The 24,794-nt window shown below is 41.1% G+C and overlaps 1 protein-coding gene across 5 annotated transcripts in view; it reads right to left on the bottom strand.

Annotated features, from left to right (window-relative positions):
• The window catches only part of GOLGA1 (golgin A1), a 56,644-nt gene that overhangs the window by 15,443 nt on the left and 16,407 nt on the right, over nucleotides 1-24,794 (bottom strand). For 4 of the 5 annotated variants that reach the window (XM_081312000.1, XM_081312003.1, XM_081312002.1 and 1 more), the window contains exons 8-15: nucleotides 23,263-23,391; nucleotides 22,279-22,448; nucleotides 21,718-21,829; nucleotides 16,571-16,696; nucleotides 13,591-13,686; nucleotides 8,755-8,850; nucleotides 7,061-7,210; nucleotides 5,995-6,090 (exon numbers count right to left, since the gene is read on the bottom strand). In XM_081312000.1, the coding sequence (XP_081168126.1) occupies nucleotides 5,995-6,090; nucleotides 7,061-7,210; nucleotides 8,755-8,850; nucleotides 13,591-13,686; nucleotides 16,571-16,696; nucleotides 21,718-21,829; nucleotides 22,279-22,448; nucleotides 23,263-23,391 (975 nt within the window). The remainder of the gene's footprint in view (nucleotides 1-5,994; nucleotides 6,091-7,060; nucleotides 7,211-8,754; nucleotides 8,851-13,590; nucleotides 13,687-16,570; nucleotides 16,697-21,717; nucleotides 21,830-22,278; nucleotides 22,449-23,262; nucleotides 23,392-24,794) is intronic. The other variant, XM_081312004.1, reaches the window with a different exon arrangement.

Raw genomic sequence — 24,794 nt, 5'->3', positions numbered from 1 at the left:
CTACTTTGCTGAATTTATTAATGAGTTCTAGAAGTTTTCCGGTGGAGTTTTCTGGGTCTTTAAATATAGAATCATGGGGCTGGGGATGTGGCTCAAGGGGTAGCGCGCTTGCTTGGCATGCGTGCGGCCCGGGTTCGATCCTCAGCACCTCATACAAACAAAGATGTTGTGTCCGCCAAGAACTAAAAAAAACCAAACCAAAACAAAACAAAAAAAAACCTCTCTCTCTTTAAAAATAAATAAATAAATATAGAATCATGTTATTGGCAAACAGAGATAGTTTGAGCTCTTCTTTTCCTATTCATGTCCTTTAATTTCTTGCTTTTGCCTAATTACTCTGGCTACAGTTTCCAAGGGCTATGTTGAATAGAAGTAGTTAGAGAGGGTATTCCTGTCTTGTTCTAGTTCTTACAGGAAATACTGAAAGTGCATTTAAATTTTTTTTTTTTTTTAGTTGTAGATCAAAGACCTATGAATTAGATCAGAGATCCCTGCACATACTAGAAGAAAATATAGGGTCAACACTCCAACATTTCAGCGTAGGAACCATGTTTTTAACAAGACTCCTTCATTTTATTTTAATGTGGTACTGAGGATGGAACCCAGTGCCTCATACATGCTAGGGAAGTGTTCTACCAATGAGTTACAACCTCAGCCCCTGAAAGTGCATTCTTAAAAAAAAAAAAAAAAAAATTGCTGAGGATCGAACCCAGAACCCTGCACATGCAAGATGAGCATTCTACTGCTGAGCCACAACCCCAGTCCCTGAAGGTGCATTTTTAATTGCAAACATACACACAGAGGTTTTCTCTATTTTTATTGTTGATTTTAGACTTAATTGGATTCTGGTCAGAGAATAGTCTGTCTTCAATACTCTGTATGAAATTTCTTGAGACTTACTTTATGGTAAAATTTTCTGATTATTCCATGTCTGCCTGAAAAGGATATGCATATTTTACAACTGGTGGGTGCAGAGCTCCATGTATGTTAAGAATATATATATTTTTAAATATTTATTTATTTTTTTTAGTTTTAGGTGGACACAATGTCTTTATTTTTTATTTTTATGTGGTTTTGAGGATCGAACCCAGCGCCCTGCACATGCCAGGTGAGCGCACTACCGCTTGAGCCACATCTCCAGCTCCTGTTAAGAATATTAATATTCTTAAGTTCAAATCTATACTTATAACTTTCTCTCAACTTATTCAGAAAAATTATATAGAAATTTGTTAAAATATCCAAGAATTTAGATTTGTCTAGTGATATCTGGATTCCTGTTCATTTTTTGGTGTTTGGGGGTGGGGAGCATATTGGGGATTGAACCCAGGGATGCTTCACTACTTACCTACACCCCCAGCCTTTTTTTTTTTTTTTTAATTTTGAGACAGTCTGGTTAAGTTGCTGAAAGCCTTGCTAAGTTGTGGGTCCAGCCTCCAAAGCTGTGATTCTCCTGCCTTAGCCTCCTCAGTCACTGGAATCACAGATGTGACACTTGCCTGATTTCCCGACCTTCTATTTTCAATCCTCTGTTTCCTTATTTTAGACATGACTCTGATAAACAGCATATAGTTAGTTACTTTAAAAATTGAAAAATTTTATCTTTTAATTGTGGCATTTGTTTAAATATTGACATGTTTGAGTTTAAAGTCACTATCTTATCTTTGTCTCCTGTTCGATATTCACTTTTAACCCTTTATTTTCTATTCTGGATTTTTAAAAATTCTTTTTTTTTTTTTAAGTCTGGAAGCTACACACCCTTTTATTCCTTTTTTTTTTTTTTCAGTAATTAATCTACAGATCACAATATGCATCTTTGTCTTGTCAAGTCCAGTCTTTGTTCATTTTGGTGCAGGAGATTGAACCCAGGGCCTTTGGTGTGCTAATAAACACCACTGAACTACACACCCAGCCAAAAATTACTTGGTATTTTTGTCCATTTCCCAGAAGATGTGAGGGGTTGAGAATACTGACTACGTTGATCTTATCTGACTTGCGTTATTTTTGTCTTATATTTTATTTACATTATGTGTTTATTAAGATAAATAATTATTCCATCCCTTAGGCACAATGGACGCTCTAAGTGGGGGTTTTATGTCCTTGTGAGGTTGAATACTTATGTTGCACATGTCATACAATATGGAAATACAAGACTATAAAAAAACCATCACTATTTTTTTAATAAGTTCATTTAGATTTGTTCTTCATTCCCTCTTACCTCTTTACATCCTCTGTACTTCCATCTAGAATTTCCCTTCACCAATCTAGGATCACTTTAATCCAAAATTAGCTAGTGAGATTTTCTGGGCCACCTTATTTCTTTTTCTTTTTTTTAAAGACAAAGATTTTTTTTTAAGAGAGAGAGAGAGAGAGAGAGAGAGAGAGAGAGAGAGAGAGAATTTTTTTTAATATTTATTTTTTAGTTTTCGGCAGACACACCATCTTTGTTTGTATGTGGTGCTGAGGATCGAACCCTGGCCGCACGCATGCCAGGTGAGCGCACTACCGCTTGAGCCACATCCCCAGCCCCACCTTATTTCTTTAATTTGTTCAATCCACCCCAAGGCAGGGTGGGGATGTGGTGCTGGTTACTTCTGGGTTACCTTTACTCCTAAGTGTCCCAAACCGAATCTTTAAGGATCTCCCAGGCTGAACCCAGCGTGGGTCTTAAATTCCAACCTGTATCTCCAGCTCTGAGAAGCTGCAGGAAGCCTGGATAAACATCTAGCAGGAATCCCCAGGGAAAAGCTGCTCCCCAATGCCTTCAACAGGCAAGTTCTCATTTTGGACAGCTTTTCTGCACACTCCAGGGCGAGCTGGTCTGAGTTGTGCCCTTGGGGAAGGGGAAGCATCTCTAGTTTCCTTTCAGCCAGCTCTGGTCAGCCTTGTCCCCACTGCTCCACAGTGAACACTTGTCAACCTCGCCAATGTAGGCTTCAGTCGTTCTTGACTCGTCAGCTGATGTGACAGTTCCCTTCTCTGTCCTGTAGCACTCTCTGTCCTCTCTTTCCGGAGCTCAACCTTCTTCTGGTTCCACTGATCTCCTACTTGCAGTTCCCTTGGAGTCTTCTAGTTGATCCTCCTTTTCTTCTGAACCTTGGAATGTTGGCTTGACTCTGGTCTTTACTTTTGGTCCTGTTCTTTATACTCATTGCATGTCCTCTGGTTGTAAATCAAAAAAATAAAAGTGTAGCTGGATACAGTGGCACATGCCTGTTGTGGCTCGGCAGGCTGAGGCAGGAGCATCGTGAGTGCAAAGCCAGCCTCGGCAACTTAGCAAGGCCCTAAGCAACTCGGCTAGACCTCCATGTTTCTAAATAAACATAAAAAGGGCTGATAATGTGGCTCAGTGGTTAAGTACCCTGGGTTCTAGTCCCTGGTACCAGAGGGGGAAAAATTGTAATGATTTTCTACTTTATATATTTATCCCGAACCTCAGTTGGTATTTCAACACTTGTTAGCCAAAAATAACCAGATATCTTCCAGACTCCCAGTGGTTCCCTGACCAGGTATAATATTGCCTTCCCAAGAGACATTTGGCAAAGTAGAGACCAAGATTCTCCTCCACACACCACACATTCTCAGCACAGCCCCCCACCATGATTGTGGCCCAGCACATCAACGGTGCTGAGGGTGAAAAAACCCCGGGTTACACAGATCGTGTGTTGGGGCCACCTCCAAGTCCCTTTCCTCTCATTCCTTTCATGGCAAGTGACGAAAGCTCTGTATCAAACATACATCCTGAGTCTGTACAATTCTCCCCAAACCCAACACTCACATGTAGTTGTTGCATTACTAAGAAGCCTCCTAAAAGCACTTCTGCCTGAGTGCTTCTCCACCCCGAGCCAGGGAAATTGTCTTAAAACAAAGCCCTTACACATCACTTCTCTGCTGCAGAGGCCGCCCGCTGTACTTTCTCATACCTGCGGCCTCCTCACTCAGGTTCTGCGATCCCCCAGCGGCTCAGCTGCAGCCACACTGGACTGATCTTTGAACACACCAAGCTATTTTCTGCCTCTAGAGCTTCTGTATTTGCTATTTCTTCTGTCTGGAGCATTCCTTCTCCAAATGTTCACATTTCTGGCTCCTTCCCACTAATCAGATCTCTGGCTCAAATGTCACAGAAGTCTTCCTTGACCTGCATACTGAAAAGTGGCCTCTTCTTCCTCCTGTCTGTACCTCACCCTGCTTTATTTTCTTCATAATGATCACTATTTGCCGTTGTTTTTTTCTCTCTAATTACAAGCTCCATGGAGAAGAAAAGCTCTGTCTTGTCTTGTTCATTGCCAGATTTCCACACCTACAATGTGCCTGTCAATTACAGACATTCTGATGTTTAGTTAAGGAATGTATGGAACAATTTCTGACTTCAAGGTGTGTGCTGCCAACTACTGACGATGATGCCTGAGCAACCTGTCAGATACCAGTAATGAAAGCTTATGAACCATTCGGCTATAGACGTTCTCAGAGAACATCCTAAGCCAGGCAAGTATTCCAATGACCCATCATCCCCAGGAACTGGGAGAGGAGCCTGAGCATACAAGACCAGGGATGTCAAGGAGGCAGGATTTGACTCAAGCACCAAGTGCACAGAAAGGAAAGGGTGCCTACATTTCTGCTCAAGGTCCCTGATACAAACAAGGTCTTCATGAACTTTTAAGACATTGCTTTACTTGTCTCACTGAAAAAAACAAGCCAGGGAGGCGCTCTAACAGCCGGACATCCAGGAAACTGACACAGAGGTATAAAGCACTGGGCCACCCTCGTGGAGTGAAAGGTCAGATCAGCACTATCCCTAACTATGAAACCCGGACAAATTACAAATTTCTTATACTTGGAAGTTCAATGACATTAATTGCCAAATGAGCATTATTATTATTATTATTATTTTTAATTAGCTACACATGACATTACAATGATCTTGGCAATTCATACATTTGAATCAATTGGGGCATAATTTCTCATTTTTCTGATTGTATAGATTGCAGAATCACACTGGTCATAGAGTCACCTATATACATACAGCAATCATAGTGTCTATTCTGCTGCCCTTCCTATCCCCCCTTCCCCTCCCCTCCCCTCCCATCCTTTCTCTCTATCCAATCTAATGTGTCACACTTTTCTTTTTTCTTTTTCTCCTCACAACATCATACATGTATTCTGTATAACGATGAGGGTCTCCTTCCATCTTCCGTGCAATTCCCATTCTCCCTCCTTTTCCCTCCCACCTCTCTTCCCTATTTAGTGGTAATCTTCTTCTCATGCTCTTCCTCCCTATCCCATTTTGAGTCACCCCCCTTATATCAGAGAAGACATTCAGCATTTGTTTTTTAGGGATTGGCTAACTTCACTTAGTATAATGCTAATGCCATCCATTTCCCTGCAAATGCCATGATCTTGTTATTTTTTAAACAGTATTAGAGATTGAACACAACTATACTTGAATTTTATTTTAAGATAGGTTCTAACTTGCCAAGCTGGCCTTGAACTTGTGATCCTCCTGCCTCATGCTCCCAATCACTGGGATTAGGTGCATCATACCTAGATAATTCTTCTTTTTGAAATTAAACTCAGGGGCACCTGACCACTGAGTCACATTCCCAGCCCTATTTTGTATTTTATTTAGAGACAAGGTCTCATTGAGTAGCTTAGCACCTCACTTTTTGCTGAGGCTGGCTTTGAGCTCACGATCCTCATGCATCAGCCTCCCTAGCCACTGGGAGAACAGGCCTGCACTACCGCGCCCAGCTAGATAATTCTTAATATAGTCCTGGAGCTCTGAGAGGACTTAATGAGGTGACACTTTCTAGCAGTTGCCTGATGGGAGCACTGAACTAAAGCTAGCTGCATGTTTCCACTGTAAGTACAGAGCTTCGGTGATCATGGTATCTCCTCTGCCAGGTAAGCACCAAGTGCAGGACTTTGGCTGATCTCTCCAAACACACTTGTAAAAGATATAAACACTTTTGTGAAACTCTGATTCAATTAGATAAATACCTTCAGCTTCTTTAGCTCAAACTGATGATGTTGTAAAGAATGTTCAAATTCATTTCTGCTTTCTTTCAGGGCTGCATTTTCTTGTTCCAGCTCTCTCTGCAAATCAAGAACACATAATGATCGGCATCTTTGAAATGCCTTTTCTTTTGGTCACTGTAGGGATGTGAAATGACAATAGGGTGAGGGGGTTGGGGTTTGGCTCAGTGGTAGAGCACCTGCCTAGCAAGTGTGAGGCTCTGGGTTTCACCCCCCGCACCACAGGGGGAAAAAAAAAAAAGCTGGATGTGGTGGTACACACCTGTAATTCCAGTGGCTTGGGAGGTTGAGGCAGTAGGATCACCAAGTTCAAAGGCAGCCTCAGCAACTTAGTGAGGCCCTAAACAATTTGGCGAGACTCTACCTTTTTTTTTTTTATTTTGGGGTACTGGGATTGAACTCAGGGGCACTCAACTACTGAGACACATCCCCAGGCCTTTTTTGTATTTTATTTAGAGATAGGATGTCACTGAGTTGGTTAGTGCCTTGCTTTTGCTGAGGTTGGCTTTGAACTTGTGATCCTCTTGCCTCAGCCTTCCAACAGCTGGGATTACAGGAGTGTGCCCCATGCCAGGCAAGACCCTATCTTAAAACAAAAAGTAAAAAAAGGGCTGGGGATGCAGCTCAGTAGTTAACTTGGGTTCAATGCCCGGTACCCAAAAAGAAAAAAAAATATATAAACTTCTCAAGGAGGAATAACATGCTTCTCAAAATTGTGGGGCAGGGAAAGGGACTATAAAAAGGGAGAAGTCACTGGGGAGAAACAACATGAGTTTCAGAAAGAACATGAAAAGGCTGAGGGGAATGGTCAGGAAGCGCCAGGAAGGCCCTCGGGGAAAAAAAATCCATCTATTTTAGATTTCTCTAAAAAGGTACCATTTCACAGGGTCTCACAAGCAGGGGCTTGTTAGAAAGATCTGACCTTTTGTACAAAGTGAATTTCTAACTGAGGTCAAGAGTCAAGCATGGGGCAGATGAGCTGTGCCTGGGCCCAGTGCTGATGCTCAGCCTCCCTCTGCTCTCCACTCACCATTCTGCACTCAGCAGCTGTCTGGTCAGCTGCCTGTGCCTGCGCCAGGGCGGCCATCTGGGCCTCCAGCACATGGGTGCGTTCCCTGCACTGCTGCTCCAGGGTGAGGGCTTGCTGCTGCGCAAGGCTGCTGTCCCGGTTCGCCGCAGCCTGCAGGGAAGCCAAAGCCAGTTAGTGAAAAGGAAAAGAAAAATTTGGGGAGGGGATGGTAATTTTATTCTGGCTCTTCGTGGCCCAAACATGGTACCCAATAGAAATAGATCCTCATCCTAACGGCCTCCTCCCAGGTATCGTTGAGAAACCCCTGCAGGCCATGCCTATTGATGGCAGACTTGCCCTATCCCAGAAGACAGCCCAGCATGGGTCTTTCTGCTCTCTATCACTGAGCTACACCTCAGCCCCTGGCATTGGTTTTGATGCCACTGCTGTGCCCTCATGGCACGTGGGGAAGCTCTGGGAACTAGCCCATTCCTGAAGCAGGCCTCTTCAACAGCTGCACAGTGTCCCCCAAAGCTGGTGCTTCTCTAGAGTGGCAGTGGAATATAGTGGTAGAACAGGGCTTTGCATGCGAGAGATGCGAGTCCTGCCACTTGCTGACTGTAAGCCCCTGGCCAGTGACCAAAATCCTTCTGAGCTGACCTCTATGAAATGCAGACGACAGTGTGTGCCTCTTAGGTGTGCTGCAAGGACTAAGCAAACTTCTGTGTAATGTACTCAGCATAGTACCTCGGATGTGGTAGTCATGAAATCAATTATGGTTGCTTTTTTTTTGTTAGAGAGAGAGAGAGAGAGAGAGAGAGGGAATTTTTTAATATTTATTTTTTCAGTTTTCGGTGGACACAACATCTTTATTTTATTTTTATGTGGTGCTGAGGACCGAACCTAGCGGCCTGCGCATGCCAGGTGAGCGCATTACCACTTGAGCCACATCCCCAGCCCATGGTTGCTTTTTATTATTTATTTTATTTTTTGTGGTGCTGAGGATTGAACCCAGGGCTTTAAGCATGCTTGGCAACCAGTGTACCACTGAGCTACATCCCCAGCCCTTTTTATTTTTTAGTTTGAGACAGGGTCTTTCTAAGTTGCTGAAGTTGGCAGTGAACTTGTGATCCTCCTGCCTTAGCTTCCAGAATTGCTGAAATGACAGAAGTGGACACTGCACCTGGCTGCTGAGTACTTTTTTTTAGTTGTCGATGGGCATTTATTTATTTATTTATGTGTTGCTGAGGCTCAAACCCAGTGCCTCACACATGCTGGGCAAGCGCTCTGCCACCAAGCCCCAGCCCCAGCCCTGGCTGCTGACTACTTTTAACTCTAACTCAGTCAACACACGAGGCTGTGATGACACTTCTTTGCCCACGCTCTCACTAGAGCTTTGACCAGTTCTCCACACTTCTGATCACAAGCTGAGGTTGGACCCCTTGAGGAGCTACTACCTCTAACTTCCCCAGAGTGGGCCAGGGCCTGAAGGTTGGGTGTTGGTGGGATCACCCAGTCAGTCCACATCTTCAGGTCACTGGGATCCTCGGCAGCTTCTCAGTCCTTGACCTGCTCTGCCTGCATGCTCATGTCTACCATAATAACTATGTCCAAGGTCAGATCCAGACATTGCTGCAGATGCTTGGGAGTGTGTCTGGAGCACCTGCACCAGATCAATGGGAAAGCCCAAGACCTAGTGCCCAAGAAGCACTCACGAGTTCCTGGATCTGTGCATCCTGCGCAGCCACGACATCCCTGCTCTGCTTGAGCCGCTCCTCAGAGGCCTGAAGGCTCTGTTCCAGTTCCTTCACCTATGGGGAAAAAAAGTATTCTTTCTGTTTATAAGAAGCTGAGCAATTTTAACAAATGGTTTTAAAATTCAAATTAGGTTGGGAGTATAGCTCAGTGGGAGAGCATGTGTGTAGCAGGCACAAGGCCCTGGGTTCCATCCCTAGCACCAAAACAAAAATTAATAAAATAGGTACATGACAGAAAAATGCAAAATGAGAAAAGAAATATCCAGAAGCCTACCATTATAAAACACTAGCATTTTGGGCTGGGATTGTGGCTTAACGGTAAAGCGCTCACCTAGCATGTGCGCGGCCCTGGGTTCGATCCTCAGCACCACATAAAAATAAATAAATTAAATAAAGATATTGTGTCCAACTACAACTAGAAAGAAAAATATATATATATATATATTAAAAAAAAAAGACTAGCATTTTAACACTGTCTCTTCTAGTCTTTCTTTTTTTTTGAGATGGGATCTTGCTAGGTTGCTTAGGCTGAACCTGTGACCCTCTTGACTCAGCCTCCAAGCAACTGGGATTACAGGTGTGTACCACTGTAACTGGCAGTTAGATTTTTTTTGGTTCTGGAGATGAAGCCCAGGGCCTCATGTGTGCTAGGAAAGTGCTGTGCTAAGAGCTATATCCCCAGACCCTGAGAGGGACAGCTTTAACCATCAGGTTCTTCATATACATTCACTAAAAAGATTTAACTAAAAACATCCCCATGGGCTGGGGATGTGGCTCAAGTGGTAGCGCACTCGCCTGGCATGCGTGTGGCCTGGGTTCGATCCTCAACACCACACACAAACAAAGATGTTGTGTCCGTTGATAACTAAAAAATAAATATTAAAATTCTCTCTCTCTCTCTCTCTAAAAAAAAAAAAAATTAAAAACATCCCCATGAGGAGGGGGTTACTATTTCCATGCTGGACAACAGTAATGTTACTTGTCTGTGATTACAACTTTTAGTAGTGGTAGAGCCCGGATTAAAACCCAGTTTTTTCAATTCTTGGGTTCAGAAAATATCACCCAAATGTTAATTTAGAGGCAGAGCTCAAGAAAGATTCATAACCTTAAAAGGTTAAGTGAAATGTTACCATGACCCAGCAATTCTACTTCTAGGTATATGCCTAAGAGAAACGAAAATATGTAACTTCACACAAAAATCTCATATATTAATGTTCATGTAGCATTATTTACAATAGCAAAAAGGTAGCAGCAACCCAAATGTCCATCAATGAGTGAATGGAAAAACAAAATGTGATATATTCACCGATCAGAATATTATTCAGCCTTGAAGAAGGAAATTCTGATATGTTATGACCTAAATGAACTCTGAAAACATGCTAAGTAAAATAAAGCAGATACAAAAGACAAAGGGTATATGACTCCACCTATGTGATGTACCTGGCATACTCAAAATCAGAGATAGGAAGTAGAATGGTATTTGCCAGGGGCTGGGATAGGAGAGAATGGGGGTTTCTGTTTTAGTGGATACAGGGTTTCAGTTTAGGAAAATGAAAAGGGTCTGGAGATAGATGGTGTGGGCTGCCAAACAAAGTCAATGTATACTGAACACCACTGAACCGTATGCCTAAAAAATGGCTTAAATGGCCAATATTATATTATATGTTTTTTACCATTAAAAAAAAGCCAGGCACATGTCTATAATCTCAGCAACTCAGGAGGTTGAGGCAGGAAGATCATACGTTTGAAGCCAGACTGGGCAATTTAGCAAGACCCTGTCTTAAGAAATGAAAAGAACTGGGGCTCAGTGGTACAGCACCCATGGGTTCAAATGAACAACCACCACAACAAAAGTATAATTAAAAATAAGATGCCATCAAAGCATCCACACAGACTCTGAAGGTTCTAAGAGTTAATAAGACATCTATTGGGAAAAGTGTAAAATTTTAATAAAGAGTATAAAATAATCTGAATAAATGGAATTTATATATATTCTCAGAAGGGATTCCTTTTTTTAAAAATTTTTAATATTTATTTTTTAGTTCTCGGCGGACACAACATCACAACATCTTTGTTGGTATGTGGTGCTGAGGATCGAACCCGGGCCGCACGCATGCCAGGCGAGCGCGCTACCGCTTGAGCCACATCCCCAGCCCAGAAGGGATTCCTTAATATTATAAAAATGACAATTCTTCCACATAGTCCACACATTTAATGTAACTTCACTAAAAATCCAAGTTAAACTTTTTGATCTCAAAACTTAAGAACTTTAAACTGAAAATTTTAAATTTCTACAAATAGTTAAATCAACCTTTGAAGAAAAGGGGAATGTATCAGGTATCAAGATCTAGTATTGACAACACTATAGTAATAAAAACACTGTAGAATCTATACAAGAGCAGACAGTTTGACTAAAGGAATATACTGAAAAAGGCAGGGGCAAACCCCTGTGCAAATGGAAGCTGAGTATGTGATATGGAGAGCATAAGGATCAACATGGAAAAGAGAGAGTGTTCATTAAATGATGTTGAGAAACGTGGAGAAAAGCTTGATTATTTCTTAAAATCACACATAAACACAGTCTGTATATGTGAATTAGAGAGCTATTATGCCAATAACAAAACTATAAAATGAATAAAAAAATACAGAAGATCTTTGTGACTTAGAAATAAGAATGCATTTTTTTTGGTGGGGATACTGGGCACTGAACCCAGGGCCACTTTACCATCAAGCCCCTATTTATTTATTTATTTATTTTTGAGAGAGAGAGAGAGAGAGAGAGAGAGAGAGAGAGAGAGAGGATTTTTAATATTTATTTTTTAGTTTTCGGCGGACACAACATCTTTGTTTGTATGTGGTGCTGAGGATTGAACCTGGGCTGCACGCATGCCAGGCGAGCGCGCTACCGCCTGAGCCACATCCCCAGCCCCCCTTTTTATTTTTTTAAACTAAGTTGCTTAGGGCCTCATTAAGTTGCTGAGGCTGGCCTTGAATTTGCAATCCTCCTACCTCGGCCTCTGAGTTGATAGCTTTATAGGCGAGCACCACCATGCCCAGCAAGAATGTATTTCTTAAATGAAATGTCAATGCACAGAGCAAAAACACTGATGGGGCCTTTCTCTTTCTGCCATTTTGGAGCCTGTGAAGGCTGCTGGGAACTGGACTTCTAAAAGCCAAATATGTCTGGAAGCTATAGGCTGGGTCTTTGGAACCAAAAGTCTGCAGCTCCTTCTAAAATTGAAGGTGTTTACGCCAGAGATAGAGCTGAATTCAATTTGGGCAAGAGATGTGCTTATGTGTACAAAGCAAAAAATAGTAAACAAATAATGCCAGAGTGATCTGGGGAAAGGTGATTTCTGCTCATGGAAACAGTGGCATGGTTTGGGCCAAATTCTGAAGGAACCTTCTTGCCAAGGCCACTGGACACAGAATCCATGTGATGTTGTCTTCCTCAAGGATTTAAACTAGTTAAAAGTAAATAAAAATGGATTCAAGGGGCTGGAGTTGTGGCTCAGTGGTCGAGCGCTTGCCTAGCATGTGTGAGGCTCTGGGTTCGATTCTCAGTACTGCATATAAATAAGTAAATAAAATAAAGGTCCATCGACAACAAAAAATATTTTTAAACAATGGATTCATGCTTTTTTTATTAAAAAGTTGATGAACCTGACTTTATCAAACTTAAGAATTTCTGTTCAAGGAAGGACATATCACCAAAGTTAACAGAATGGTTCAGAACTGAAAATGACAAAATAATACAAACTAGACTATACAATGGAATCCTTCCAACAAAATAAAAGACTGAAACACCCAAAGAAAAGTAAGCACAGGATATGAATTGACAATTCTAAAAGTAGAAACCTGAAAGACTAACAGTCATATAAAGTGATGGCCAAACTCATTAACAATCTTGGCAATGAAACTAAAGTTATGAACTATCACTTCACAATAAATAAGCTGGCAAAAACTACAAAGCCATGAAATGCCAATGCTGGAAAAGGCAGAAATGCAGACTTAGAAACCTCATGCTTGTTGGAGAAGGAAAGCCAGGTGCAGTCCTTTGGGAACAATCTTGTCCTAGTCACATTTTCTATCACCCTTAAGGACTTAGAACAGGTTGGTCATTGCAGTGTAATCTGTGCTGGCCAGAAGAGCAAGGCAATCTGGATGTCTGCCATGTGACAGGTAACTACACAGTACAGTAGGTAACAACAAGCAGTAGATATGGACAGAAGACAGTGCAGTTGAAGATATCAGAGAAGACAAATCCACAGCTGTATCATTTACAGAGATTAAAAACACATGGCTAGGTAACAGTGGCATATGCCTATCTATAATCCAAGCTCAGGAGGCTGAGGCAGGAGGATTACCAAGTTCGAGGTCAGCCTCAGAAATTTAGCAAGACTCTATTTCAAAAAATGAAAAATAAAAAGGTCTGGGGATGTGGCTCAGTGGTAAAGGGCCTCTGGGTTCAATTCCCAATACAATAAGCACACAAAACAATGCTACCCAATTTAGGTCAATATTGCACCATAATATGGTCTATATGAACCACATTCAAGTGGTTTCAGTGGTTAATTGGTTTCAAGTGGAAATAAAAAGGAATCAGTAAGCAAGAGAACAATTTTGTGTAAAGCAATGATGGTAATGTGGCAAAGGTAAAGAAAATAACCCTGTATAAGACCCAAAAAGTAGACTCATAGTATGGAAGAGCTGAACAAGGGAATTCATGGCCACAGCACATCATTCAGCCAGGTTCCAACCAAATATAGGGCACACTAAGAATAAGATCAGTACCCGAGTCTCCAGGACGTCAATGGCCTTAGCCTGACTGCTTCTGGCTGCCAAAAGCTGCTGCCTGGTATCCTCCAAATTCTGCTCGGCAACAATTTTCTGTAAGTTGAAAGACAAGTAAAAGAAAATAGTCATTTCTTAGAAGGCTGAGACAGAAGGATCACAAATTCAAGGTTAGCCTGGGCAACTTAGCAAGACTCTGTCTCAAAATAAAATAAAATGAAAAAGAAAATAGGCATTTCTCCATTGAATAAGTGTTTATTGATGCCTACAATACACTATGCTTTGTGCCATGCCCAGGGAACACATGCACATTGAAAACCCCAGCAAACTGATAAATAATTCACAGATGGTAAAGTACACATAGATAAATTTGGCACAGTTCTTTGTTCCCAAGGCTGGGGCAAATGACTAACAACAATAATAAAAAGTTTTCAGCAGAGTGCAATAAGTTTCTGCAAAGAGGGCACATGGCTGGGGAGACAAGGCCACAAGGTAAATGGCAGTTCCTAACTAAAAGGCAGCCAGGACTGGGAGCATCCAGGGCAGAGGGTGATGACAAGGATGAGAAGGGCTTGCTATGTTCAACTGCAACTCCTCACAAGCCAAAGAGATGATGGGTTTAGGTCAAGAATTCAGACTAGAAAGTTGGGCAAAAGGGCTGGATAACAAAGGATTTTTAATGCTGCAAAAAGAAGTTTGAGCCAAGTGCAAGGCACCTGCCTGTAATCCCAGAGACTCAGGAAGATGAGGCAGGGGAACTGCAAGTTTGAGGCCAGGCTCAGGAAGTTAGTGAGACCCTGACTTAAAAAATAAAAAAGGCTGGGGATATAGCTCAGTGGTGAAGTGCAACTGGGTTGAGTCTCCAGTATTGGAAAAAAGAAGTTAAAACTTTGTTCTATATACAACATTTTTCAAAGTAGGGCCTTCCAAACCCTAGCATTAGATTTACCAGGGGTAGTTAGTTAAACTTGAGGCCTTATATCAAGCCTACTGAAATGAGCATTTCTCAGGGTAGGGCCAGAGATATACATTTTAGTCAACCTCTCAAGTAACTCCTAGGCACTCTACAATGATGATGACTAAACAATAACAGTAATTATCTTTTGTACTAGCTATTGAATCCAGAATGCTTTACCACTGAGTCCAGTTTACCTTTTATTTATTTAATATTTATTTGTCCCCAGTCCAGTTTACCTTTTATTTTGAGATAGGGTCTTGCTAAGTTGCTTAGGGCCTTGCTAGATTGCTGAGGCTGGCCTTGAACTTGTGATCCTCCCGCCTCAGCTTCCCAAATCATCTGTACTATAGGCATTCACAACAGCACCCAAATACAATAATGTTTGTAATATTAATAGATAACATGTAGTGAGATGGGAACATGTTCCAATCATCATTCTAAGCACTGACATTTTGTCACCCATCTAATCCTAACAATCATTCTGTGTTTGGTACAATACTAAATTCAATTTTAATGAGAAGGAAACAAACACAAAGAGATTAAGTTACTTGCTCTAGGCTACAAGCTCGTAAGTAGAAGAAGCAAGATATGAACACGGCTGTCTCATTCTAGAAATTTGGAACCCACATTATACTCACTGTAGACTGTTTAAGGGAATTGTGGAAGATGTTTAAGGGAGTGATATGATCAGAAGTGCTGTTTAGGAAGGTCGGTTTGGCAGTGAGGTGGAAGACTGTGTCAGAGGGTGAAGGAGAGGCTGATCCTGGACAGCCAGTCTGGAGCCTTCATGCACACTAGGCTAGCACTCTGGAAGCCTGAAGTACAACAGTGGCAGGAGAGATGGATATATTCAGTTGAAATTGGAGACAGTAAGTGAGTCTACCCTAGGCTGAGCCCCAAGGGCCTGGCTTTGTCACTTTTGTCATGATGGGGTCAATCACAGGGATACAAAGAGGAGAAGGGACAGAACACGGGCAGAGAATGACCTAAGACCTGAGGAAAAAGTTCTACAGTCACTGGGCAAGAGGCCAGACTATTCAATAGCCCCCTCAGCAGAAGTGCATCCCCTGCCCCAGGTAATTTTGCTCATGTCAAAGGGAGATGGTAGCTATTTCCTTTGCCCCATAGCAGAGTGGGAAGGGAACAGAGCAAGAAGACAACACAGCTCAAGTTGGGGCATAAGTCACTAGGTGACCAGGGGGCCATCTGTTCATGTGTATCTCTGAACAAAGCTCCTCTCTTCCCTAAGAAGTACACAGGGGGCATAAGACTAGTTTTTTTTTTTTTTTTTTTTTCCGGTGATGCTGGGGATTGAATCCAGGGGTGCTCTACCACTAAGCACATTCCCACCCTTTTGATTTTTTATTTAGGGTCTTGCTAAGTTGCTGAAGCTGGCCTTGAACTTGCAATCCCTCTGTCTCAGCTGAAGCTGGTCTTGAACTTGCAATCCCTCTGTCTCAGCCTCCTGAGTTGCTGGGCTGTTACAGGTATGTGCCACAAAACCTGGTCCCAAGGCTGTTTTTGATGAAAGCAGGACAATCTAAAGTAGAAGTGCCATGACACAGGCTGACAGGCCGGGATACCAGGGAGGCTAAGGCAGGAGGACAGCTTGCACACAGAAGTTTGGGGTCAGCATAGGCAACAAAGCAAGACCCCATCTCAAAACAAAAACAAACAAAAAAAATCCCCCACAAAGTTGGAGCGTGCTCTCTTCTCACCAAGCTGCTTGTTGACCCTTTGATCCTGTGGTTCTGAAACTCTAGGACTTTTTTTGGTGCTGGGGCTTGAACCAGGGGCACTTTACTACTGAGCTACATCCCCAGACCTTTTTATTTTTTATTTTGAAACATGGCCTTGCTAAGTTTTCCACAATAGTCTTGAACTTGTGATCCTCCTGCCTCAGCCTCCCGAGTCACTGGGATTACAAATGTGCACCACCATGCCCAACAAACTTTAGGATTCATGAAACTCACCAGAGTTACAGTGCCTTTCCAATACCTTCAGGTACAGAGTGAAAATTACCTCTCTCAGGAGTTCTTGCACATGTTCTTCTCCTGATAAGTTCTGTTCCAATCTCTTCTCCAAGGATGCAACCTTCTCTTGCAAATGTGTGATGAGTTTTTCCTTCTCTTGAGTTTCAGCAGTGACCTGCTCAGGAGAAAGCAGAGGTCATACTGAACCATAAGTCCTCTATCCCTTGCTTTCTGTCTTCTCTTAGGCCATCATGTTTACCTGGAAGTCTGTTCTCAACTACACCCTAGAAAAACTCACAGACAGAAAATCTTCCCTGACAACGGGACATAAGAGATGTCAGATTAGAACCCAGTGATTCTTAGGAATGCAGTTCAGAGACTCGGGTCAGCAAAAAGCAAGCACTCAACCAGATTTAAGCAACTGACACCCTGGGAAGGAACAAAGCCATTGTCTGCCTCCAGAGCTAATCCCAACCAAGAAGATCCTAGTCTGTTCTGCCTCTTAGGACCTACTGAACAATGCTTCTGGAAACTTGAGGGGCTGGATGAAACAGTGACATTGTCAATGTAACTGCTTTTAAGGCCAATGAGAGAATTCCTGCAACAAATGATGGTATTCCCCTGGCTTTTGCACAGGGCCCCCAGCAGAGCTGCCCGCTTGGCATGAGACCAACACTACCCACTTCAGTCTGTCTCCTTAGCAATGATGGCAGTGATGGTGGTGGGAGATGGTATTAACTTTGTTACTTTCACTAATACCAATCTTTTAACGCTGCTCAACGTCAAAACACAGGATCCAGAAGGCTTTAAATATCCAGATTCTCAGATCTTTGGTGATCCCTGCATCCTGGATGTGTGTCCTCCTCTCCCACAAAGGCAGCATGGCGGCTGCCTCTCCCCTGGAGCTTACCTGCTCGCATTCACTCTGCTCATCCTAACCTATGCTCTGTTGCTCCATCTCAAGCCAAGACATTCATGTTCAGCTTGCAACCCAGTCAATTTTTGCTCAGAATAAGAGGTAGTCATCTTTTGCCTAGAGTTTTGAGAAGCACCTGCTATTTTGAGTTGTTGCTGGGGTGACAATGGAGGTAGCGGGCAGGAGGCTGATGAATGATTCACAGCCCTACAATTCATTAAAGTTTTATCAGGCCTAAACTCCATGTTTTGTCTTCGGGGACTGACCCACAAGAGTACTGAAGCTGGTGATGGAGACAGATAAGCACATGCCTAGCTATACAGGAACACATTCATGCTGCAATGGGTGACCACGAGGTGTTGTGTGAAGAACCAGAGCAGGCCCTTTGAACAGGCAAGTCCAGGTAGAATGGTTTGGGAGAAGCACCAGCACTCTAGATAGAGGGCAGCTCGGGTGAAAAGGTAACAAAGCTCCCCATGACCATGAGGCTGGTGAGGATGGAAGAGCAGAGGACAAACCCCATGTCAGAAACTTGAACAAGACAGACGCAAGCCACACGTCTTACAAAAGATGGTGGTAGCTGTTACCTATATGAAAAACTACAGTCAGGGTTGGGGTAGTGGCTCAGTGGTAGAGTGCTCGCCTTGCATGCATGAGGCACTAGGTTCAATTCTCAGCACCATATAAAAATGAATACATTAAAAAAATAAATAAATGAAATAAAGTTTCACTGACAACTTAAAAAAAACAAAACAAAACAACAACAATGAAACCCCTCTAGTAAAAAGAAAAAGAAAACAGTAGAAAAATGGAGCAAAGATTTGAGCCAGCACTTCACAGAAGAGCATGAATGACCAACAAACTATGAAAAGATGCTCACTAGTAATGTGGAAAAAGAAAATTAAAATCATGATGAGATCTTTCATATTCAGCAAATTGTCAAAAATTAAAGGTCTGACAATTTTACATGTTGGCAAAGAAGCCGCAAAAACTCCTACTGCTGGTAGAAGTGTGTACATTATCAATAATAACTATAGAAAAAACCCAGGGCATTAGCTAATAAAGCTGAAAATGTACACATAATGGAACCCATGCTTTTTGGCCTAGAGTAACTTTTTTTTTTTTTTTTTTTGTACCAGGGATTTAACCCAGGGACACTTTACATCCCCAGCCCTATTTATTTTTTTATATTTTTATTTTATTTTTGCAATTTGTTTTGTAGTTGTTGATGGAAAAAAATGCCTTTATTTTTTATGTGGTGCTGAGGATCAAACCTAGTGCCTCACGCGTGCTAGGCAAGCGCTCTACCACTGAGCTATAACGCCAGACCCTATTTTTTATTTTGACAGGGTCTCCCTAAGTTGCTGAGGCCCTCCTTGAACTTATGATCCTCCTGCCCCTGCCCCTGGAGTCACTGGGATTATAGGCATGAACCACCATGCCCAGCCTTAAAGTAACACTTGCACAATTTGATGAATGTTTGCAACAGTATTATTTGTAGCAGTAAAGACCAGAAACACCCTAATATCTATTGTAAGTAGAATGGATAAATAAATGTTGTATGTCCATAATACACAGTTGAGAAAAGAATAAATGTTTTTTAGAAACATAATGTTGGGCACACACAAAAAAACAAAAACAAGTTTTAGGGTTGGAGATGTGGCTCAGTGATAAAGCACTTGCCTAACATGTGTGAGGCCCCAAGTTCCATCCCCAGCACCTCAAATAAAAAAAAAATAATTAAATTAAAACCAAGTTTTAGACTACCTATAGGATGATTTATTTCACTTATACAACAAGCATAAGAAATAAGATAGTTTAGGAACAAAATATGGAAAAATTATAGAACGAAACAAGGAATGAAAAAATTCTGAATAGAATTTACTTCTAAAGAAAAAACAACAGAATGGCTGGAACAGTGAAAGACGAACAGGGAGCCAAAAAGACAAACATTATCATTTTTCTTAACCTTGTTACATTTTCTACTTTATTCAAATTTTACAAATACTATTTAATATACATTCAATATTGAGAAGGGCAACAAAATACAATTCCACACTCACGATTTTCATGCTAAAATTGCGATTCCTGTAGACCAGCCATGCAGTTGTTCAAACCAGAAACACAGAAATTCCTAACACATCCTTTTCTCTTGCTCTCCTGTTCCCTTATCTACACCTTAGCAAGTTGACCAATCTCAGTACTTCCTAAATTTGACCAGCTCTTCAGCACCAGTCTTCGTCAAAGCTACCATCAGCTCATGGTGGAGAACAGCACCAGCTTCCAACCTGGAAGGCTCTTCCAGTAGACCTCCTCCTGACTGACAAAGCAATATACTCTTCTTCCTTATTCTTTTTTTGGAAGCTGGGGATTGAATCCAGGGACTTGGGCATGCAAGGCAAGCACTCTACCAACTGAGCTATATCCCTAGCTCCCTTCCTTATTCTTCTTCTTCCTTATTCCTTCCAGCCTTCTTCCAGGTCCTTGAGTGTGCTAAGCCTTTTATTTGTCTCAGGATTTCTGCTGTACTGTCCTCTGCTTAAAATTCTCTCCCATCATCTCTTCCCTTTCAGCCCCAGGAGCATGTCAAGTTTACTTCCTGGAGGAAACATTCTATGATTCCAAGACCAGATCTGAGTTCTTGTTTTCCTTCAGAGCACTCACCAAAGTTAGTCATTAAATATTTGTATGATTATTGATTACGGTCTGACTTTATAGACCAAAAAAGGCAAGGGGAGTTCGACTCATGAATCATGGTATTTCCAACAACCAGAGTAGACCCCAGAATACAGTAAGGTTCAACTAACATTTTTCAGAAAGAAAATATTAATCTAACCATCATGTGACCATAGTCTGGACTTCTGTGAGCCTCTTTCTTCTAATTATAAAAGGGATGAACAGCTTTAACTGAAAGTGAAGGGTCCCCTGAATTCCAACAGTGCTTGTCTATTACGCCCTTTCTCTACTGCTCAAATGGATGCTGTACCTTTCTGTCTTTTCTATCTCTTGATTTCCTACCCATTCTTCACATTTCAGTTTCTCCAGGAAGACCTTTGTACTCCTGCCTGGAAACGCGCTCTCCCTAATGGTGTGTCTTCTGCACTTGAAACATCTAGTTCACTTATATGAAACTTATTTGTGATTCTTCTTTTCTTGTGGGTATAGGAGATTTGAGGAACAATAATATATATGTCTAGATTTTAAGTTCATTAGGGCCCTTGTATCAAAGTTGTTCATTCATGGAAGATATATTTTCTGGGTGCTTTCCATTTTGAGGTAACAAAATGCAGTAGAGTAAGCATAAATTCTGAGTAAATCTTAGACTATAGGGCTGGGCTGCAGCTCAGTAGCAGAGCATTGTCTAGAGAGGTCCTGGGTTATTTAACCTCCAGGACTGCAAAAACAGACATGGGTTAGAAGTCAACTTGATCACTGACTATGGAACTCCGAACAAGGTATGTAACCTTCGTTTCCATTTAGGTATCTCCAAATATGATAATACTCAATAGGAAGGGGTATACAGACTTCAGTGTACATAATTCTTGCTGTATTATAATATGCTGTAAGTCTCTGCCTCATTTTAAAGAAGTATTTCTCAAGAGATGAGAAGAGGGTGGGGGGCTCCATCTGATAGAGGATGTTCTGTCACAGGAGAAGGCTGGGCTGTCAACGACTGAAAGAAGCTGTTGGTATGTAGAACCCAGAAGGCAGGAAAGACATTTGTTTCCAATGTAAGAGACAAACATATGATACAAATTGTTCTGTACAAAATGCCAATAAGAAACATCACCGAGAAACATTATTTTATACTCAATATTATTGTTACTGTTCACCTTCATATTCTTAGAATTCAGCACAGGCCTACAGTGGGAGAATAAATGTATGTTGACCAAATGAAAAACCAAGTTGTAATGATATCAAATTGGATTAGAGTCACGTTTGTCAAAGGTAAAACTCTGGCTACATCAACCAGAGCTGGGGTTTTTTTTGTATGTTTTGTTTTTTATGCTCAAGATGCATCATGTGGTACTGTAATACATATGGTATACACTGATAATTCCTATCAGGACAATACTGTCCTCCATTTCTGTTAAGAAACCCTTGTTCTGCTGGGTGGCCATTTTTCATCTCAATGTGGCTTGGCTAGAACATGAAGTAGAGCAATATGAACTGCATGACATACATGTTTTAGCAGTCATCTCAAGGATGAAATTTCTGATGGAATTTATTTTTAACCTCTGAATTCAAATCTTAGGAATTAAGGCCCACTATTCACTCACCTTTTGCAAATCAATGGAAAGCTGCTGAATGAATGCTTGGAGATCTTGTTCCTTTTGTTCCAGGGCTGTTATCTTATTTTCTGCACCTGCGTTGGAAGCTGTCACATGATCTCTTCAGTAAAAGGAAGCAGACAATGAACAAATTTGGATATTTCATCTATAAACACACTCTCCAGAGGAAAAATACAGATAGTGCCTTATATATAAGGGCTGCAAATATTATTAGCCACATGAAGGTTATCAATAGAAAAGACTTCTTGGCTCTCTCTTAAGCAAAAGCCCAAAGACAAAAAGTCCACCCAGGTTTCAGCAAGAAATCCTAATGTTTTTGCTTACTCAAAAACTTCAAAATTAAAGCATACTGAATACTGAAGGGGACAGAGGGTTTGGTGGTGAGATGGCATGGAAGGCCTGATCCTAGGCAGGAAAGAACAAGTCTAGAGGTGTTTGCCAGCCCTGAGATCAGAAAATGTTGTGATGAGCAATGGGGACAGGTGAGTGGGCTATAGATAGAGCTACACCAACATCTCTTCCCAAGGGCCCCACAGACCAAGCAAGAACCTCTGCTCTTCCAGCGCTGAGTAGCATCTCTGTAATTCTTCCAGCTTCTGCCTTAAATCCGATGACATCTGATTGGAGGTCATCAACTCTTCCTGGGTCTGACTAAGTTCTCTAGTTCGTGCCTCCAGCTCTTGCTCCATCTTTCCCAGACTTTCTTCTTTTTTTAAAAGCTGAAACAAACATATAAAAATTCACAAAGCTACTGCTAAGAAATATATTTAAAAAAACATGAGTATCCAAATTTTTATAACATTTCAGTGGGATTAAAAGAGGGCTGAGCTGATGGAATGGCATGAGCCTGCTATTCAGAGGGCTAAGGCAAGAAGATCATAAGTTGGTGGCCAGCCTCGGCAATGAGACTCTGTCTCTTATTTAAAAATAAAAGCAAAACCAAAAAACAATATAATGAAACTCTGTTTAAAAATAAACAAAAACAGAAGGCTTATAAGGCTAGTACACAGCAAACAAACAAAAAAAAAAAAAGAAAGAAAAAGGAAAACATTTCAAATAGAACTTTTCCTTTCAATAAAAAAAAAAAAAATTCAAATGTGATCAACACTAAAAACTCCTGGGGCTGGGCAAAGTGGCACATGGTCTGTAATCCTAGAGGGAGAAACTGAGGCAGGAAGATTGCAAGTTCAAAGCCAGCCTCAGCACCTTAGCAAGGCCCTAAGAAACGTAGCAAGACCTTACCTCGAAATAAAAAAATAAAATAAAATAAAAATTAAAAATAAATAAAATAAAAAATAAAATAAAATAAAAAAATAAAAGATCTGGGGATGCAGCTCATGATGAAGCACCCTGAGTTCATTCCCTGGTGCCAAAAACAAACAAGCAAAAAAAAAAAAAAAAAAAAACACCAAAATCTACTAACGTCTGTTTATCACCAATTACAGTGATGATTAATAAAATCAGAATAAACAATCAGTGTTTCTTGTTCAGGAGTGTTATTCAGTATTGAGCTTCTTAAATAAAAGTGCATACCATGTGCTTGACTTTACTTAGTTCCTGTTGCTGGAAACCCTCTAATTCATCCATTTCATCTCTCTTTTGGAAAAGATTCAAACTCTGGTTCTTCACTTCCTGTAGCTGAGCTGTTAAAAATCTTTTTTCCTGTTTGGAAGAAGACATCAACTCAGACAATGAAAACATTAGAAATCTGTATTACACAAGTAGAATTCATAAGATAAGAAAATCTTGAGGAAATCTCATGCCAATAGATAGTAATGCATGGTTAACAGGAAGCATTACAGTATATGACCAATATGACATCACTTACAAATTCCTTCAGTAAAAAATAAGTTTTAAGTGATAACTGTGAATAAAGAGAACAAAAGCAACAATTACTTAAAACTGTGCTCTTAAGTCTACTTGGCAATTCCATATACATGTTTTACATGTTTATAATTATTGACACATTGAACTGGCTGAAAAACATAACTGGAGTACAACTAAAAGTCCTAAAAAATTATACAATTTAGCAAGGAAAAAAAAATTAGACTTAGCCAGGCACTGTGGTGCGCACCTGTAATCCCAGAAGCTCCGGAGGCTGAGGCAGGAGGATCGCCAGCCTCAGCAATGGTGAGGGGCTAAGCGACTCTTGGTGAACTGAGGTAGATTTTATTTGGTTAAATCCTAAATGGATCTCCTTTACCATAATTTTGAAAGATAAAAACATTTCAATGAGAATTCACTTCTCATATAGTAAGGGTTTATTTTAAGAAAAGTAAATCTGCTGGATGTGGTGGCACATGCCTATAATCCTAGCAACTTGGTAGGCTGAGGCAGGAGGATTGCCAAATTCAAAGCCAATTTCAGCAATTTAGCACTAGATTGTGGAGATGCAGCTAAGTGGTAAAGTGTCTGTGGGTTCAATCCACAGAATTAAAGAAAAAAATAAATAAAAAAGAAAGCTTTACCCTAACTCTCATACCTATATATTTAAGACCATCAATAACAATGCTCTGGATTTAGGATTTAGTTTTTTATTTTTCTTTTTTAAGTTGTTGACAGACATTTAATTAATTAATTAATTAATTTTTATGTGGTGCCTCACATATGCTAGGTAAGTGCTCTACCACTGAGCCACATCCCCAGCCCTATTTTTTTTTCTTCTAGTACTGGGGACTGAACCCAGGGGTGCTTAACCACTGAGCCACATCCTCAGCCCTGTTTTACATTTCATTTAGAGACAGGGTCTCACTGAGTTGCTCGGGTCTCACTAAACTGCTGAGCCTGGCTATGAATTTGCAATCCTCCTTCCTCAGCCCCCTGAGTTGCTGGGATTACAGGCATGTACCACCACACCCAGCCTGGATTTATTTTCAAATAGAAGTTTCTTTGGAACTTGACTTTTCTGTATTTTTCCTTTCAGAAAAATGCTAAAGCATTCTGGTTGTTTAACATCAGGCTTCTACAGAATGCACAAAGAAAATCCTGGCTTAATTTAGTGTTTTATGGAAAGAATGGAGCAATAATAAAACTAATTTGTTTAATAAAATTGATAGTGAATATAC

The sequence above is a fragment of the Spermophilus citellus genome (genome assembly GCF_964194105.1).
Source record: "Spermophilus citellus genome assembly, chromosome: 2".
Classification (NCBI taxonomy): Eukaryota; Metazoa; Chordata; class Mammalia; order Rodentia; family Sciuridae; genus Spermophilus; species Spermophilus citellus.
The sequence above is the reverse complement of the archived record's forward strand: the minus strand, read 5'-3'. Positions and strand labels throughout refer to the sequence as shown.